Source organism: Octodon degus, unplaced genomic scaffold, assembly GCF_000260255.1.
Source record: "Octodon degus isolate 3935 unplaced genomic scaffold, OctDeg1.0 scaffold00275, whole genome shotgun sequence".
Lineage (NCBI taxonomy): Eukaryota > Metazoa > Chordata > Mammalia > Rodentia > Octodontidae > Octodon > Octodon degus.
Window position 1 is genome coordinate 343,940 of NW_004524851.1, and position 17,096 is coordinate 361,035.

Genomic DNA, 17,096 nt, shown 5'->3' on the forward strand with positions numbered 1-17,096 from the left:
GCAGCCCAGTGTGAAGGCCCTGGGCTCTACACACAGCGCCACACCCATGTAACAAGGACTGCACACACAGCCCAGTGTGAAGGCCCTGGGCTCCACACAGCACCACACACACATAACAAGGACTGCACACGCAGGCCAGTCCGAAGGCCCTGGGCTCTACACACAGTGCCACACACACGTAACAAGGACTGCACACGCAGCCCAGTGCGAAGGCCCTGGGCTCTACACACAGCGCCACACACACATAAAAGGAAATCAGGTGCCTCCTTCTCTTTGCCAATGCCTGATGTCCTCCCACAGGAGCCTCCCTCTGGCCTTCTCTGCACAATGCCCCTTCTCCAGGAAGCTTTCCTGCCTTGTCCTGCTTTTCTGAGCACAGCCCAACTCAGGACACCAGCCCCCATGTGGGCAGGGCCTGTAGGCCCAACAACACCCTTGTTGGCTTTTCTTCCTGTAGTGTTGATCACCAACGACAATGTCAAATGGAGCCACGCTGAAGACTATGTTCATAGACCACACACCGCAGTGGGTGGTTAGGGTCGCGTGTCGCTTTCACTTCTGTTCTCCTCTTACTGCGCCTCACTTATCAGTCATGCTATCATAGAAAGAGTACAGGGAGCAAGACGGTGTGTGAGGTCTGGTGCCACCACGGGGTCCTGTGTTGTGTCCCTGGGGACCACCTCTGCTGTCCTTCTGACCACCTCTCAGCCCATGTCTCTGGAGATACTGGAGCCCTGTCCTGTGTGCACAGCTCCCACAAGGGGCTGGCACGCAGGTGGCACTCACAGATGTGGGGCCCCAGCCTGCTCCTTCACACACGGCTCACCCTGCAGGCTCCGCAGAGGCAGTTCCCGTAGCCCTGTTCTGTTGGGGCTGTTGGCGCTGCCGTAGTTGGACAGCACCGCCAGGGCATAGGTGTTCTCGTAGAGCACATTCCCACGCACGATCTGTAGACTCTCCAGCGGGATCCTCTCTGCTGTGTTGAGGGCAATGAGCACATAGCCGGCCACCTCCTGAATGGTCTGAGGACACAGCGTGACAACACCGTTATGCGTGACAGGCTCCAGGGCTCCAGGCCTACTGTGTTCCAGTGGCCCAGGCCACCTGCCTGTGCCATCACACATGGTCACAAACGTAGACTAACATGGGGGGGCATTGACGGAAGGGTATGTGACAGTTTTGTGACAATTGTGCTTTTGCAGCAAGGAGGCAATGGCTTAGAAGCACAGATGAAAAATAAAAGGGGGGAGGGAGTAGGGGAGGGAAAAGGTGGAAAGAGGCAGGGAAGCGGGGGAAAGCCAGCCAGAAAAGACCAGCAGGTCCAGTCCAGGTACTGCCCCCACTGACAGTACTTGGACCTGTGTTCAGACAGGCCGGAACTCAAGAGCCAGCTATAAACGCTGGTGATTTAGTGTCAAGGATGTACACTGCAGGCACAGGTGACAAGGCCCAGCTCACACAGACTTCGCCACTGTCCTTCTCAAAGTGAGTGTGCCAGCACAGTGCGCTAGTGGAGACCCAGCGCGCCACCCCAGCCCCGGGCCCTCCGCACTTCTCCAACTCTGACTAGCCCTGGCCAGGGACACATGCTCAGGAGGCACTCCACTGTGCCTCCCTTCAGACTGTCGCAGGCACAGAAGAGCGAGCACGGCTCGAGCTACTTTCTGGCAGCACCTTCTCGCTCTTATCTACTTCTGTCGCTTTTGGGCAGCCAGACCCACGACACTGACCTTCAGGAAGGAAAGGTCATAGTTCCTCTGCACGTAGGTGATCTCCAGATTTCCAAGCACCACCTCGCAGTTGTTGAACATCCGCTGGAGGCTCAGGAAGTGGTCTTCAAAGGTGCCCAACTGTGTGAGCTTGTTGCTTGTGCCTTGGCAAACTGGAACAAAGGGACAAGACAGAGCCTGTGAAGTGCCAAGTGGCAAAACCAAAAGAAAGCAGCATCCACTGACTTTGTGAGTTACAGTGACTCATAGTGTTAACTTTGATCAAAGGACATGTTAAGGCCAATGAGATAAAGGACTAAGTTTATATTAGGTGTAATTGAAAATAAGAGGAAGATTACCTTTATGTGTATGGAATTACATTACATTAAAATACATAAAGGGAAAACAGTAAGAATTCCAGGGAGGATAGATAAAAGGTCTTGGAAAGTGTCTAAGAAAGCACAAGTCTACAGGATCCCTGATCAATGAACAGCAAATAGGAAGTGTGGAGGTTACATAATTACGGGGCCGCGGTAATACTGATGCAGAGAACACTGCTTTGCCGTGCAGCATGCCACATTATCATATAAGGAATGTTTATGAACACAGCATGCACTGTACATTTAATATTTTCCAACCACAAATTGTTCACCTAAAATCAACGACAACTGTGTAATTGAAAAACCCAGCTTTAGGAGGATTTAAAATATCCCTCTAGCACTTACGTTGAAGAACAAAGCAAAGGCCTAATTATGGAGTAGTCAGTGTATTCAAAAGCATGATGCTTAAACACCAAGTTCACGAGAGGCCAGCACATCTCTCCGTCTGTCCAGCACGTGTCACCCATGTCACCTGGAGCCACATAACCCCGGCAACACTTCCTGATGTTTCAAGACATCAGATATAATCCAAGGAGACATTTCACCAGGGGCTAAAGGTGAGTGGTGGACAAGTGTTAGGCAGGCTACATGACAACAAAGAAGAGAGATTGCCGTCAACTGGTATGTACAGTCCTGGCTCATCAGAGATGGGACTGAAACCAAGATGCTTGGGGCTTCTGAAGCAGGGAGCCTGTTAAGGGCTCACACTTTGAACCCAAATTAGAATCAGAGTGAAGAAGAGTGGCCCCTGGCTCTGGAGGTGACCAGTCCAGGTCCTTTTGTCCCCAGAGTTGGTGTAAGACAAACATAGGAGTCAGGTCATAGTGCACAAAGACAGGCCAAATAAACACTCCTCTGGCACACCCCTGGGTACCGCTTCAAAAGGTGTGCTGGGATTTTACAGGCTTCCCTTCTCCCTCCCCGTAACTGCTCTGCCCACATCATGTCTGCATGTGCATGGAAGAGCCAGGGCAGTGGCACAAGCTCAGACATGGCCCAGTCTGCATAACATGAACCACAGGCAGTCTTCACACCCTCTTTAACTCTGGGGAGATTACCCTTTCTTCCCTTTTGGGCTCTTGTTCAAAGTCAGAAGGAGACAGAACCTGGGGATGTTGACAACATAGAGTCCATGTCTGCACAGGCAGAGAGGTCCCATAATTCTTTCCATCATTGCTGACCCGAAGTCTGTGGTTAGCAACTTCAAGGAAGAGCGGTCCTAGAACTGCTCCGTGCACACAGATAGGACTGGGAGGGGCTGGCCTCACAGCGCCAAGAACAGGTTAGGTGCTCAAAGATGACAGCAGGCTGTAGGCATGATCTGAAAACAGCATGTGACTTCTCAGGGATGTGTGGCGGAGCAATGCTGCCTTCCTAGCTGACACACAGCGAGCTCCCCTCTCACCTAACTATGCGGCAGTGGCCCAGGTCACCATGTCCTGGCTTGGTGTCAGCAGGAGAGCGGGCTCTGCTGGCACCTGCGTGGCGCAGGCTTCTGACTGGTGCTCTGACTGCAAGTGACCCACAGAACATCTTGCAGGGTTCTCTCCATTGAACTAAGAACTTTTCCTTGTCAAACCAATAAGTAAGCAAATGTCAGTGAAATGTGCTGTTTAAGATCAGTGTGTCACAAAACTAATTTTAAGACTGAATTTGTTCTTTCATTCACGTATTAAAAACCCCCACCGAGCACCTAACATACTCTTTCTGAACATGTACATCCAACTGTCTAAAGTTAGGATGAATCACTCTTACACGAGGAAAAAATAGTCCTGTTTTGGAATAGAATAGAAACCCTCACACCACTGGTGGGAATGCTAAGTCAGAGCACATGCTGAAAGCAAGTGGACAACAACTTGTGGAAACGGATGAATGTGCTTGAACCTCCTATTGTGATTCCATTTCAGTAAACTTATTTGGAGGAAACAGACATAAATATAGAAAGAGCTGCATGCTGGATGTTGTTCATTGTTTACTTTTTCCATAATGGTGAACAAAAAATTGCAAAGAAGCCAAAACGTGTGGCTTTCAGCAATCCGTCTAGATGACAGGGAAGAAGGAATGTGAAGACGATGGAGGCAGATCCCATCTTAGCCATAGCCCGGAGCTCTCAGGGGGCAGCACAGGAGGCTACTGAAGGCTGCTGCTGAGACACGCATCTCCCCAGAGGAGAGGCCCATCAGTGAGTGAGATCTTGGTGCTCGTCAGGCCTGGCTGCTGTGGGCAAAAGTGCAACTCAGAGGAAGAGGCCGTGGCTCGTGAGCACAAAGCCCCGGCTGCATCTCAGAGCCTTAAGAAGAGGCTGGCTTAGAACCCCTCCTCAAAGCAAGGTTTAATCTTTGTAATATGACACCCGTTGTTATATCTATACAGCATGAAGAAACTTAAATGTGACCATTGATACAAATGAGATTGTTTTAAAAATGATCACAAACTATTCAGATTTAAGACAAAATTGCCCAAAGCAGGAGATTTTCATTAAGCCAGGAGCAGCTGTGCACTTCCTCATAGTGTGACCTTTAATCACCTCTGAGCCAGGTATTTATCAAGCAGGATATTGGAGAGGATGACAGGCCCTTTATTTAGCTGTTGAGAGGTGGGCAGTGATATAACATCACTCACCAAATGTTAGGGGACCTTGGCTAAGGCACACCACTCTGTTGTGTCTAAAGGCAGATGCTTGGACTCACATGGAGCCATTCTAAATGTTAGCCTTCGAGTGCAGCCACTCTGCCACACAGGCGCATCTGTCAGATCAGAAAATATAAAAAGAAAGGGGAAGGAACGTCTTGTACTTCAAGAATTTCACAGTAATACTCAAATAGGACTTTGTACCTAAGTAATGTATTTGGCCATAATCTTGATATTATTTTAGGCCTATTTACTTGAAAAGCAGACAGCTCGTCTTGGTGTCCAGAGCCACACATGTGGTGCTTGCTGTTTGCTCCAGAACTCCCGCAGAGCTGGAGGCAAGTTCCACTGAGGCAGGGACAGAAGGTCACACAACTCCAATCTACAGAGCACTGATCCTTTTGCTTTCGGGTTTTACAACAGAGCTTTACCAACGTCCAGAAAGCCAGAGGAGTTGTTCCGGGGACTTGCCGTTCACTGCGCTTACTTCGTCTCCTGTCTGTTAATCTCCCATCTGGCTTGGGTGTGTCTCACAGCAAGGCACTTGGTACGCCCGACTGCTGGTCAGCATGAGCGCTTGGTGGCTGCAGTAGATCCCACTCAGCCTGGGCCGGTGAAACCTTTGTGGTCCCTGTGAATGTCTTCAGGCCTGAAGTCCCGTCCTGGAGAGGACCCGCTGGCAGCTTGCCCACTCATCGTGCATGCCGAGCGGCCCTGTTCTGACCTGTTTCTAGGGGCCGTCCTGCCTGACTCCGAGCTTCATGCAGCTGCGAGTGCAGGGCTGTGGAAGGCCCATCTTAGCATGGTGCTTTCTGAGATTAAGCTCACTCTGTTGCACTTAGATTTTGTGGCAGATCCAGGCACATGAAGTAAGGGAAGTTTTCTGTGTTTTATCCTGAGACATTTAGGGCTGAACTAGCATCTGTCTTTTTATCCTTTTTCTTCAGAAGCTGGACCTAGTCGCCCATGCCTGCAACCCCAGCACTCTGGGAGGCTGAGACAGGAGAAATGTAAGTTTGAGCACAATTTGGGCCACTTAGTAATTCAGCAAGCCTTAAAATAAAAACTAAAATGTTCCCGAGATATCGTTCCATGCAGAGGCCTTGTTTTCAAACATTAGCACTGGAAAAAGCAAAAGAGAAAAGCATCTGTTTCATCTTCAGTGAGCATAAGAACAACCTGCTTCCTTCAAGTGCAAAGTGCCACTGGTTTACGGGGAGGCTCTTCGGCCTTCCTGTGCCAGGGCGGGGCACATACCCTCCTCGCCACAAGCCCGGGCAAATCTGTGCCACTGGTTAGGTACAGCCTTAAACAGGTTTCTCCAGAGCGGCCCAGATCCACTCAGACACTTGGGGAACTGCCCGGGGAAACCCGTCGCTGTTTTCATTTGCTGTTCCCTCCACTGCCCTGGAAGAGCACCATGGACACGAGGCTCATGCGCACTTCTCCCTGGCTTCCTGAGATCTCACACCTGGGGGAGGGGGCGGAGCTTGGCCGACCCTACACGGCATGTCCATGCCTGGGAGTCTACTGATGATGCTGAGCCTCTGGACAGCTTTCTGATGGAGCAGAGGCATGTGTCTATGGACGTCACCAAGCACCCACCAGTGAGAGGACTGGGCAGTAAGAGAGCCCTTGTTCTGGGGACCAGCTTGCTGCCCACAGGGGAGCTATGCACAGCGATGACACATGGCGGACTTGAGAACGTCTCCCTGCTCTCGAGTGTGGTGGGTGCTGAGGCTTTTCTGCAGCAGTGAGCGCTATGTCCACCTGCCCAGCTTTCCTTAGCTACACCAGAAAACTGTTTCCTTCATGGTGCTGTAAATTGACAACCTCACATCACACTCAAATCCACTTCTGCAGGTGATTGAATGGCAGGCAAATCAGAAACGGAGTTAACCTGTTGCTGGGCTACTGAAAATGCAGTTGGGCTCAACAGGACCCCAGGCAGCAGCATTTGCTGCTCTGCGATGGGTTCCACCCAGTAACTCTCCAGGAACCCTCGGGGCCTGGCCCCTGCTCAGCCTTGCTGGCAGCTCCTATGGTCCTTTGCAGTTGAAACCAAGGGATGTGGGCTGCAGGACACCAAGGGGAGCAGAGCCGAGCCTGGGCATTCCGATGTGTTTCTCAGCTGGGAGCCAGCACTGACCAGAGCTCCTGGGAAGCAAAGCAAAGAGTCCTAGACATGGCTTAGTTGGTGAATAAACACAGCGCATGGTGCGAGGCGTGCTGGCAGCTCCCGGCACCCTGGAAGTTGGCTTCCTGGCCCTCAGCCTGGCTGCCCACTCACGTCAGCCTCCCTGCAGAGGTGTGGCAGCTGACACAAATTCTGTCAGCCACGCTACTTGCCCCTCCCCAGCCTCCTCGGCCTTGGATATATGACCACTTGTGCAGAGCCTGAGGCTTCTCTGAGACAGTGTCCCAGGGGACAGGCGGCAGGCAGCTTCCAGGTGGGATGCTGTGTGGAGACCGCACACATGACTGCCAGTCAGAGGGTGTGGGCTGCACAGCTGGGGGAGCCTGGCACAGCCACTGTGGAAGTCAGTGCCGAGGCGCCTTCTCTGGAGGACACAGAAAGCACTGGCCGGCTACTGCTCTGCTGGCACGTTCCAGGAGGACCGAGAACACGTCGCACCACTGCAAGCTGGCACCCCGTGTCTATGGCAGCACAAGCCGTGCAGCAGCCTCCACACCCATCATAGATGGTGGATGAAGATAACATGGGTCTGCGTGCAGAGACTGATCGCACTCAGCCACAGTGAGTGAGCCCTGCATCTACAGGAACATTGACAGGACCAGGGTGTTACGTGAAACTGGCCAGCTCAGAAAGCTATAGCTCTAGTTTCTACCAGAAACCTAGAAAGATCATAAGCAGAGAAAGGAGAAACAGCAGGGAAGAGGAGGCAGGCTCTGGAGATGGCAAGATGCGGAGGGGAAGACGAGGAAGGCTCTGGGGTTGAAGTTGATTACGGAGAGTTGAACGTGTGCACCAACCTCCCCAGCAAGCCTGCCGCTGCACGATGTTCGCTTATACTAAAAAAGCAAGAGAAACAACCAAGAAGCCTCCAGCAGCTCCCATGTGTGTGCTGGATGCCTCAGCTCTCCAAACTCTTCTCTGGTTCAGGCGAGGCCTCAGGAAGTGGCCACAGTGCTATGCCCAGGCCCAGAGGCTGCCCCTCAGGCACAGCTTTGCATGGGTCAGCTGGCTGCCGCCACAGGAGCGACAGGCCTGGAGGAAGGGCCTGCGGTAGCGCAGGCATGGAGGGGCACCCAGGGAGCTGGAGGAGTGGGGACACATGAGCTCAGCCGCCGAACCCTGATCAGCCTGACTTAGGGGACATCAGATCTGTGGAGACTCAAGAGGGCCTGCGTCGGCCACCCAGTACCAGTGGTTCCAACTCTGTCTGTGTATAAATATTTTTTTTAAATAAGAAACATTTGTTCTTATAGAAAAAAATTCTGGAAAAGATGGAATTTGCAAGGGAACACAATCTTTCTGCTCTAAAAACGGGGCTGGGAAATCTTTTTGAGCAAAAAATCTGCAAAGAGACCTTGGGTTTTGTGTGTATCCGCCTTTCTCCCCAAATGGTTCGGATGTTCTTTCTCAATGCTCTATTTTCAACCTTTACTTTCAAAATCAGTCTCTGACACTCACATTTTTAAGGCCATCTTTATAAATACATGTACATTTCTGGTGGTTTAAAATGGACACTAGGGAAAGCCAGTACACATAAGTAGCTCCTGACCTCGCCCGGCAGGGGCCAGGCAAGTGGCAACCCAGAGTTTGAACACAGAACAATCACTCAGGTACAGGGAAGGCTCACACCTGAGTGCTGTTCTTTGGTTTTTGGTTTTTGTTTTCTGAGAGCAAGGATGCTCCCAGCAATTCTTCCCTCTGGGCATCGGTAGGTCTTGGCCATAGTGAGCCCACATTTGGTGGCTAAGCTGCTGTGTGACTATCCCTATTTGCCACACAGGGGCTCTTGCAGATTGACCCACCCCATGATGCTGGGAGCCCGCAGGGACTGTGGAGGCAGGAATGCGGGCTCCGAGGGGCAGTGTGTGAGCAAGGGCAGATCTGGAGCCTTCTCCGAGGCCCAGACGTGGGACTCTTGTCACCCCAAGCAGAAAGCGGGTGAGCAAAAGATGTTGTGGTGAGAGGGAGCCAGCTACTGGTCCCTGAGGAAGAAAGCACTGAGGAGCTGGAGTGGAGTGGGCACGACGGGGCATGAGGCTGGCACAGCTGGGCCTGCCTCGTGCATGGCGAGTCTGAGCTCGCGCTGTGGCACTGCAGCCGGGGCACTCTCCAAAGCACCATCTCCCCTTTCCCACTACAGACAACGGAGGTGAGCGAGGGAGAAAGCTGGCCTTCCCCTAAGAGTTGCTGGAGTGGTTTCGTCTAGGAGGAGCTCCTGTCAGTCTTCGCAGAGCTACTGAATTAATACTTCATGCTCATGTCACTAACTATTGAAAAACATAAAGGGAACACAGAAGTGGAAAAGCAGAGCTCCAGCTGTTCTGACTACAGAACGAGCAAGCAGACTTCCATGGAACTGTCAGCTAAGCAGCCACCAGGCCTGGAGTGCACACTGGTCTGGTTCTGCCCAGACAAAGTGATTTCCCGGGCAGCAGTGTGCCTGTGACTCACACAGGGCCAGCGGGGTGGGCAGCTCCTGGCCAAGGTGCCTGATGATGGCAGACCTTGATCAGCAGCATCTCAGGCCTGGGGTAACTGGCTTGGGGACAACGGATGGACCGCTTCCTGCCCCAGCTGCGGGGAGACCAAACCTGTGCCTGCTGCTGCCTCACGGGTGTGGCCTGGCCAGGCAGGGATTCGGACGCCGACTGGCTAGCTGCCCACACCATCTGCCCAGGTGCCAGGCAATGAGGAAGCCACGCAGGCCTGGGGCCTCAGGTGGGTTCTCTGCCCAGGACCCTGCTGGTGCTCGGAATGCTGTTCCCTCGTTATTGTCCACTTGGAAAAGGGCCCTCTGCCGACCGGCGGTGTGGTGCCGAGGGGAGCTGGACTCGGCTGTGTGCATGACTTTGTATTTAATGCTTGCTTGAAAAGAACACTCTTCCACTCCTCCTCATGCTCAACAGCCCTCTGAAGTTCCATTTCTACACACAGAGTCATTTGAGGACAGACCTCGTCCCAGCGCGGAGATCTGAGGTTCTGTGCTGTAGTGAGCTGGGACCCACAGCTGCTTCTGGATATCACAGACCAGGAAGGACTTAAAAGTCACCAACAGCTCAGAGGGAACTCAACGCCACGCTAAGGTTCTGCCCCAGTCTTGACTTACACCCAGGAAATTCCTGCTTCCACAACCTACGGGCAGCACTGCTGTTCTTGAGAACTAGCAGGTAAATTGAAGCTTTTCCACAAAGCCGCCCGCTATTAGTCTGTGAGCTACGTGGTAAGGGCAGTACCAACCAGGGCCAGCTTTTTGTTGCTAAGTTTAGGAAAGAGGGGGCCTGAAGTGCTTGGTATAATCTCCCAGAGAAGGGCGAGACAGCTTTTTCTGGAAAAAAACAAAGAACCAGAGTCAATACTTGAGCCTCACAGGCCATGTGCTGGCTGTTCCGTGCCTCAGCCCTGCTTGGGAGTGTGAGTGCAGCAGGCACAAGGACAGAGGACATGTGTGCAGGGGGCTCCCTTCTGGAGCAGCAGCTGGGCCCCCTGTGGGCTGCAGCGGGAGCCAGACAGGAGCTCAGGAAGAGTAAGACGGAGCCCCTCTGTCTTTTCTGTCCAGACACTAGCCTGCGTGGAGTGATTTGCTCCCAGGTCAAGACTCCTACAGGAGGGAGTTGGTGGAAGGTGCAGAGTGATGTGCCCGGCTGGGACGCTGCTTCTCCATGTGTGCAGGCTGTGGCAGGTTGTGCTGGGCACTGTCTCTCTGGCCATGGACACGCAGCCCTTATGTACCACTGCTGATGTCTTGCTTGCCCACTCTGACAAGGGGCCCTCGTGTCCTGCTGGACCATGCCGAGTAAGTAGCTAGAGCTCGAGTCCTGCTGAGGCTTAATGAAGCAGCCACTCTGAGACAAAGCTGTGCCTCAGGTGGATCCAAAGCCTTGGCCTAACTCAGGTGTGGTGCACACCCTTCACCCCCAAGCCTGCAGATGCCCAGACCCTGCTGCTTCTCCCCACTGTCCTCCCCAGTGCCCACCAGCAGAGTCCACTCCTGGTCCTGGGATGGCCTGGGCGTGGCCTCCTGGCTTCCTGGTGTCTGCCCTACACCTGCCCAGCCCAAGCGGCAGGCTTTCTCCCCTCCCCATGGCAGCCTCTCATGTGGTCACTTGCTCAGCCGTTTGCTGAAAGCGTCTGGTGCTCTTCAGCACACGCCGTGCACCACAGGTGGTGACATGTCATCTGGGAGCACCAATGGGCACTGCGCTTCCCCTGCCTCTTCTTCAGTTGTTTTGAGAACTTCTGTGAGCAATGAAGATGAATTATGGACGTGTCTGAATGGATGTCATGCGGAAGTTTTCAGCGGAGTTGACTCATATTTGCAAGAAGTGGGACAACCAGCATGGCAGTGGCCGCGGTGGACCGCCCAGGACTCGGGCCTGGGCCCCGCTCAGTGGCAGGCTCAGCCGTGCCATGCCACAGTCCTGGCCACCCTGCTGCAGGTGGATGTAAACTCCGCTCCAGCTTGGATGAGCAAGACATTTTTTCGCTTGCACTCTGCTACTCTTTGTGTCCCTGGCACACACTAGGAGCCCATCAGTCTGCTCATGAGGGCAGAGTCCGTTACTGACGACCCACTTTCTGGTTTAATGCTCTTGAGGTTTGAACAGACTCGTGTCTTCCAAAGACATGGGGTCTGAATCAGTGGACAAAAAGCATGGCATTGTTTCATTATTAACTATTGTCATATGAATATACACAAATTGCATAGATGAGCCACAAAGTATGTTTAATATTTTCTTCCTAAAAATTACTCCAACTTCTATGTTTTGATTTTGCCTATGGAAGCATTTGTCATTTTCTTCTTTGTTACATATTCATAAATAACTTTACATTTAAGTATAAAGACTAAGAAGAAGCTGTCTTACTAGGCCATTAACTTTAATATTTATGTAGACTTCCTTATCTCTTAGGAAGAAACTATTTGAATTTCTTTTTCTGTCATGGATGTTTAGAGACTAATCCCAAGCAGATACATGAGCTACTTTAAAAAAAATTGGGGGGGGGGGATGGAAGTGGGGTTTGAACCCAGGGCCTTCCTACCGCACTGCGTATCTAGCCCTCTTAACATCTTATTTTGAGACTGGGCCTCACTCTGGTGCCAGGTTGCCTGAGCTAGGCTAGAACTCGTGGTCCCCCCCTCAGCCTCCCGGAGTGCTGGGGTCATCGGTGTGTGCCGCTGCACCTGCCTACACATGCTGCTTTGGATCCTTAGAAGCAACTTTCAAAGCGAAGGTTCTGTTCGGCAAGCCCACAAGGCACTGGCCAGGAAGCGCCACGATGAACAGAGCTTCCTCCACTGCGGGCGCTGGGCAGCCTGCGAGTGAGGAGGAGCCCAGCAAGGTGGGCCCAGCACGCATTTCAGCAGAGCTGTGCACCTGGGATGTTCCTACGCAACCCAGGCTGGTGGCCCTGCCCTGTCTGACAAGACTTGTGCGGGGCAGGGGACCAGGCCACTGCTGGCCGGCGCCCTGGACCTGGTGATGACCTAGCACCTGTGAGGCAGCTGAGGCCAGGGCTTATGTGTGATGGCCTCGGGATCTATGAGGCCCAGGGAGCCAAACTCTTCCTTCCCTTCAAGGTGACTGCCTGTGATTGAGGGGGACAATCAGAGAAGTGAAAAACTGTGTATTTTATGTCTTAGCTCAATTTGCCCCAAAGTTGTTTATTTTGGAACATGGCCAAACCTCCACTGCAGGAGAGTGGGGGCGGGTGGCAAAGGGATCATTCCCTAGGGGCACACGAGCCCTTCCTGAGCCAGTGCCATGCTGCTGAGGGACCACATGAAGTAAGATTTAGTCCCCTTGAAGCCAAGGCAGTCTTCCACACAAGCATTTCTTTGTCAGCTCAGTCACTTTTTACAATAATTTCTGCTCTTAGCTGAGAGCCACAGCTGCCTTGTGGGCGGAGGCAAGGGAGGGAGGAAGGAGCAATGACACGGGCCTCCCCCTCGGAAAAAGTGGTGACGCTTCCTCCATGGAAAAAGCACATCAAGCTTGTGTCCCAAAGATGCAGATTGCTGGTGAGGCAGCCCGAAGGCTCTGGTGTTTGGTTTGGGGGGGGGGGGACTGGATCCTCTCCCACTTCCTCCCGCTGTCTCTTTCCTAACGAGACCCAGAGCCCCTGACAGGATTAGCTGCAGCTGTAGCTTATTGTTAGAAACGGACACAAAAGGTGGGCAGCAGAACTCAGCAGTCCCTGGCTGCATCTGCATAGGAGCCACAAACAGTGCCACAGAGTGGCAGCTCCTGTAGGTCTCCTGTGTGGTGCGGGAGCAGAGCGTGCCCAGCACACCTGGGAACGGCACTCCCTGCCACAAAATGCTTGCGCTCCTCACCCGCTCACTTGGGGCTCACTGCTGCCTAGAGGTTAAATGGGGTGTGGGGGTTTTGCTGAAGGCTTGCGGCTATTTTGTAGTAAATTATACGCCTCCTCCTGCAATACTTTTTATCCCCTTGCAAACAAAACAATATTTATAAAATGCCTCGTTGTCTATACTTGCAAAACATCTACATCCTCCAATTCAGGGCTACCTAATACTTAAGCTATGTGAAAGTCAACCTAATAGGGAAAGTACTGAAGAACAGGTCTTGGGATTAGAGCCACAGCACTGGCTCCGCACACTGGCCCTGCACACCTGTCCTGTGCACTGCACACCTGTGCTGCACGCTGGCTCTGCACACTTGCCCTGCACACCTGCCCTGCACACTTCTTGCCTGCACTGCAACCTGCCCTGCACACAGGCTCTGCACACTAGCCCTGCACACCTGCTCTCCACACCTGCCCTGCATACCTGCTTTGCACTCTGGCCCTGCACACCTGCCCTGTACACTGCATGCTTGTACTGCATGCTGGCTCGGCACACTTGTCCTGCAACCTGCTCTGTACACCTGCCCTGCACACTGCACACCTGCCCTGCACACAGGCTTTGCACACTGGTCCTGCATACCTGCCCTGTATACTGTATGACTGCTCTGCACACTTGTCCTGCACACTTGTCTTGCACATTTGCTCTGCACACCTGCTCTGCGTAATTGCTTTACACACATCTATACACCAGGTCTGCACATGTGCTGCAGCACAGGTCACCTCAGGACACAGTTTTCTTCCTTATCCATGCTCTGAGTGAGTGTGTATGCACACCCACAAGTGTGCAAGTGTGTATGTGCAGAATGCCCTTATGTGACACATGTGAGTTCCACCCCCAGGTGTTTACATCAGGATCCTGCTCTGCATTAGTGTGGGTGTTGCCACAGGCTGATGACCTCTTACCACACCCCAAATTCCTGCCTTCCAAGGGAGTGAGGGGTCCTGTGTGACTCAGTCCTGCCTGTGGGGAGTCCTTCTGTGGGTGCTGAGGTGTGGAGTGCAACCCAGACTGAGAAGTCCCTGCTGGCCCTGGAGGAAGTGGTCTTTGGGCTGAGCTTGGGGAGGAGAGGAGCCTGAGTAGTCGGATGGGGAGAGGGCTACATGGCCAGCAGAGCCTGGGCGGGACTAGGCCAAGAGCAGGGGCGTGGAGGACAGGTTGCAGCTCAGGGTTGGGTGACATTCTGCGGACTTCACTTTAAAGGCAACTAGAAGCAGATAGGTTTCTTTCAAATACCTGCTGCACCAGGAGGGTGCACCTGCCAGAGACTGGTTGGGAACTGTGGCTAGAGGATGCTGTGGGTGCTCTGCACCAATGCTGCACCCCACTAGAACAGTGCCAGGTGAGCCCCACGGGAGGGTGGGAGAAGAGTAATGAGATTTCTCTGCTCCCTGTTGCAGTTACATGTGAGTTCACGAGTTCCTCAAAATGAAGAACACAGCTATATAGCTCATTGGCAAGCACGAGCCCTGTGAGACTGAGCTCCAGTCTGGGCCAGTATGCAGGGAGAGCTGCAGCCTGCAGCTCATGAGGAGGAGGGGCTTGCTGGACTGCCGGTGACAGGTGACGCGCCCCTCTGCTGGGTGCATGGAGTCCGAAGCAACAGCTTGTCAATTTCAAAGACTGCAAACTTTTAGATTTTTAAATCTAGAAGCATTTTCCCTTAGCATATGCTGTTTCGATGGCATATGTTGATTCTTAAAGAATCCTTTTTCTCCAGGCTGTATTACATCCTTGTGAAATTAAATGATATCCTTCTTCTAACTTAAAAACAAGCAGAAACATGTGTAAGAAGAGAAAAGGGCCTTGCTGCGTGTGAGGCTGTGGAGGGATGGCGAGCTGCATGTGGGTCCGTGAGCAGGAAGGAGCCCTGGCCTGGGCTTTCTGGTGGGGCTAGCTCCCCTGAGCTGTGGACTGCACTGCCACTGAGGGATGGCTGCGGTGAGGAGGGACAGACCTGGCTGGCCTGAAGGAGAGAAAAAGGATGCATGGGAGGACAGTGGCTGACACCAGCGAGTCAGCCACTGTCCCACTGAAGGCTGCAATAATTGTTTCAAACATTCCCGTGACCTTAAGGCTCAACACTGCACTTCTGAAAATCTGGAAACATAGCAGTGGACTCAGGCAAGTCTGCAGGCCGCAGTCAGCTTCCTCAGGGATTATTTAGTCAATTTCACAGCTAATTTACCCCACAGGAACCTGGTAGAGATTTGAGAAAAAGTGATATCAATGAAACATGCTGAAACAGAGCTTTCAGGTTTGGTTGAAGAAGTGTGGAATGGCACAGAGGTTCTTGTGCCAACAGCAGGGAAAGCATCAACAAGTCCGAACACTGCAAAGCCACGGTTGATCTGGAGCAGGGATTTCGCTCATCCTTAGCTCACCTCTTGCTTCCTTTCTTCTGTTTTTTCTCATTCTTTTAGCTGTTCTGAAGGTGTGGGTTGAACCGGGGCCTTGTGCACGCTAAGCACTGGCTTTAACACTGAGTCACGCACCAATCCCTACCTTTTATGTACTCTCCCTTACTAGGCTGTAGAAATACACATGCTCACATGACACATACATGCACACTCACACAAGTACACACACATGTGTACACATGCACGAACACACACACACACAGCTCTAATTCTAGGTGTGAGCAGAGAAAGACCAATGGTTCTAGTCTCCCCCCCAACACACACGACCTGCTTCCTCCTCTCAGATGCTGCGTCTGGGATTTACACGATGTCCCTGAGACACGGCAGCCCTATGGGGCTCCCACAGAGCTTCAGGACAGGAGGTGCCGCAGAAGCCCCAGGCTGTGGATTCTAACTGTAATGGTGCAAGCAGAGTCTGAGGACATTTTACCAGGAGGTGCTGCAAGTTCAGAGAGAGAGATTTCCTAGCAGACTCTACAGTAAAAATGAAGTACAAGCACCAAAAATTTGTGGAAAAGCAGGTCCTTTCTAGGACACAAACCTGGAGCAGAGACAGCATTTCTAGTTTTCGTCACAGTAGTTTGTAAGGGGAATGATGACATTTTGGCAACTAATTTATTCATTGATTGACCAGGTAGTTATATCTCAGAGAATGAGTCTTTCATTCCTTGGCCTTGACTAAATGTTGTTGTGCTCAGGGAATGACTGGGTCACACCAGGAAGGGCTTGAACCTTGCACCCCGCTTTTCCAGACATGACATTCCAGGCATGCTTGAAAATGGAAGGCATCAGGTGGGTGACTTTTCTGCCTTCTGTGGCAATTCTGAAGTTAAAAGTCTCAATTCATGACCATCCTTGTTGTATCTTGCTGGCTAGAATACCCTGGCCATCCCTCTAAAGTGACCCTCCACGCAAGTTATCCCAGAGGAGCTTTTGCACAGAAGGCTGTGCCCCTGTGAGCTGTCGATCAATCAAGTCTGATGTGGGTCACATTTTTCTGAATGCAAAGCAATGGCAAAGCTCACTGTGCAAATGACAGAGGCAGTATTTAATGGAGTGATTTCCTGGGCGAGGGACATGTGGGAGCCACAGTCCAGCCTACATGCAGCAGGCAGAGCGGGAGCAAAGGTGCTGCTTGGGTAAGAGGGCCCGGGCCAGGCAGGCTGAGGGGCATTCTGAGGGTGGGGGAGAGGTTGGCCAGGAATGAAGAGCAATGTAGCGCTGGGCAATGGAGAGGGCAGCAGGCAGGCGAAGGGCACAGAGTGAAAGGCGTAGAGGTAGAACCTTGAGCTGGTGCACGGAAGTGCATGCTGTCCTGACAAGGGTCGCAAAGCCTTGTCTGTCCAGCAAGACTGAGGGCAAGGCCTGGGCATGGCTGTCCAGAGCCTCTTCGTCCTC

General features: G+C 52.5%; 1 protein-coding gene across 1 annotated transcript in view; it reads right to left on the minus strand.

Annotated features, from left to right (window-relative positions):
• Positions 1-17,096, minus strand: part of Egfr (epidermal growth factor receptor) — a 127,501-nt gene that overhangs the window by 40,226 nt on the left and 70,179 nt on the right. The window contains exons 2-3 of the mRNA XM_023706917.1: positions 1,731-1,882; positions 827-1,022 (exon numbers count right to left, since the gene is read on the minus strand). Coding sequence (XP_023562685.1) covers positions 827-1,022; positions 1,731-1,882 — 348 coding nt within the window. The remainder of the gene's footprint in view (positions 1-826; positions 1,023-1,730; positions 1,883-17,096) is intronic.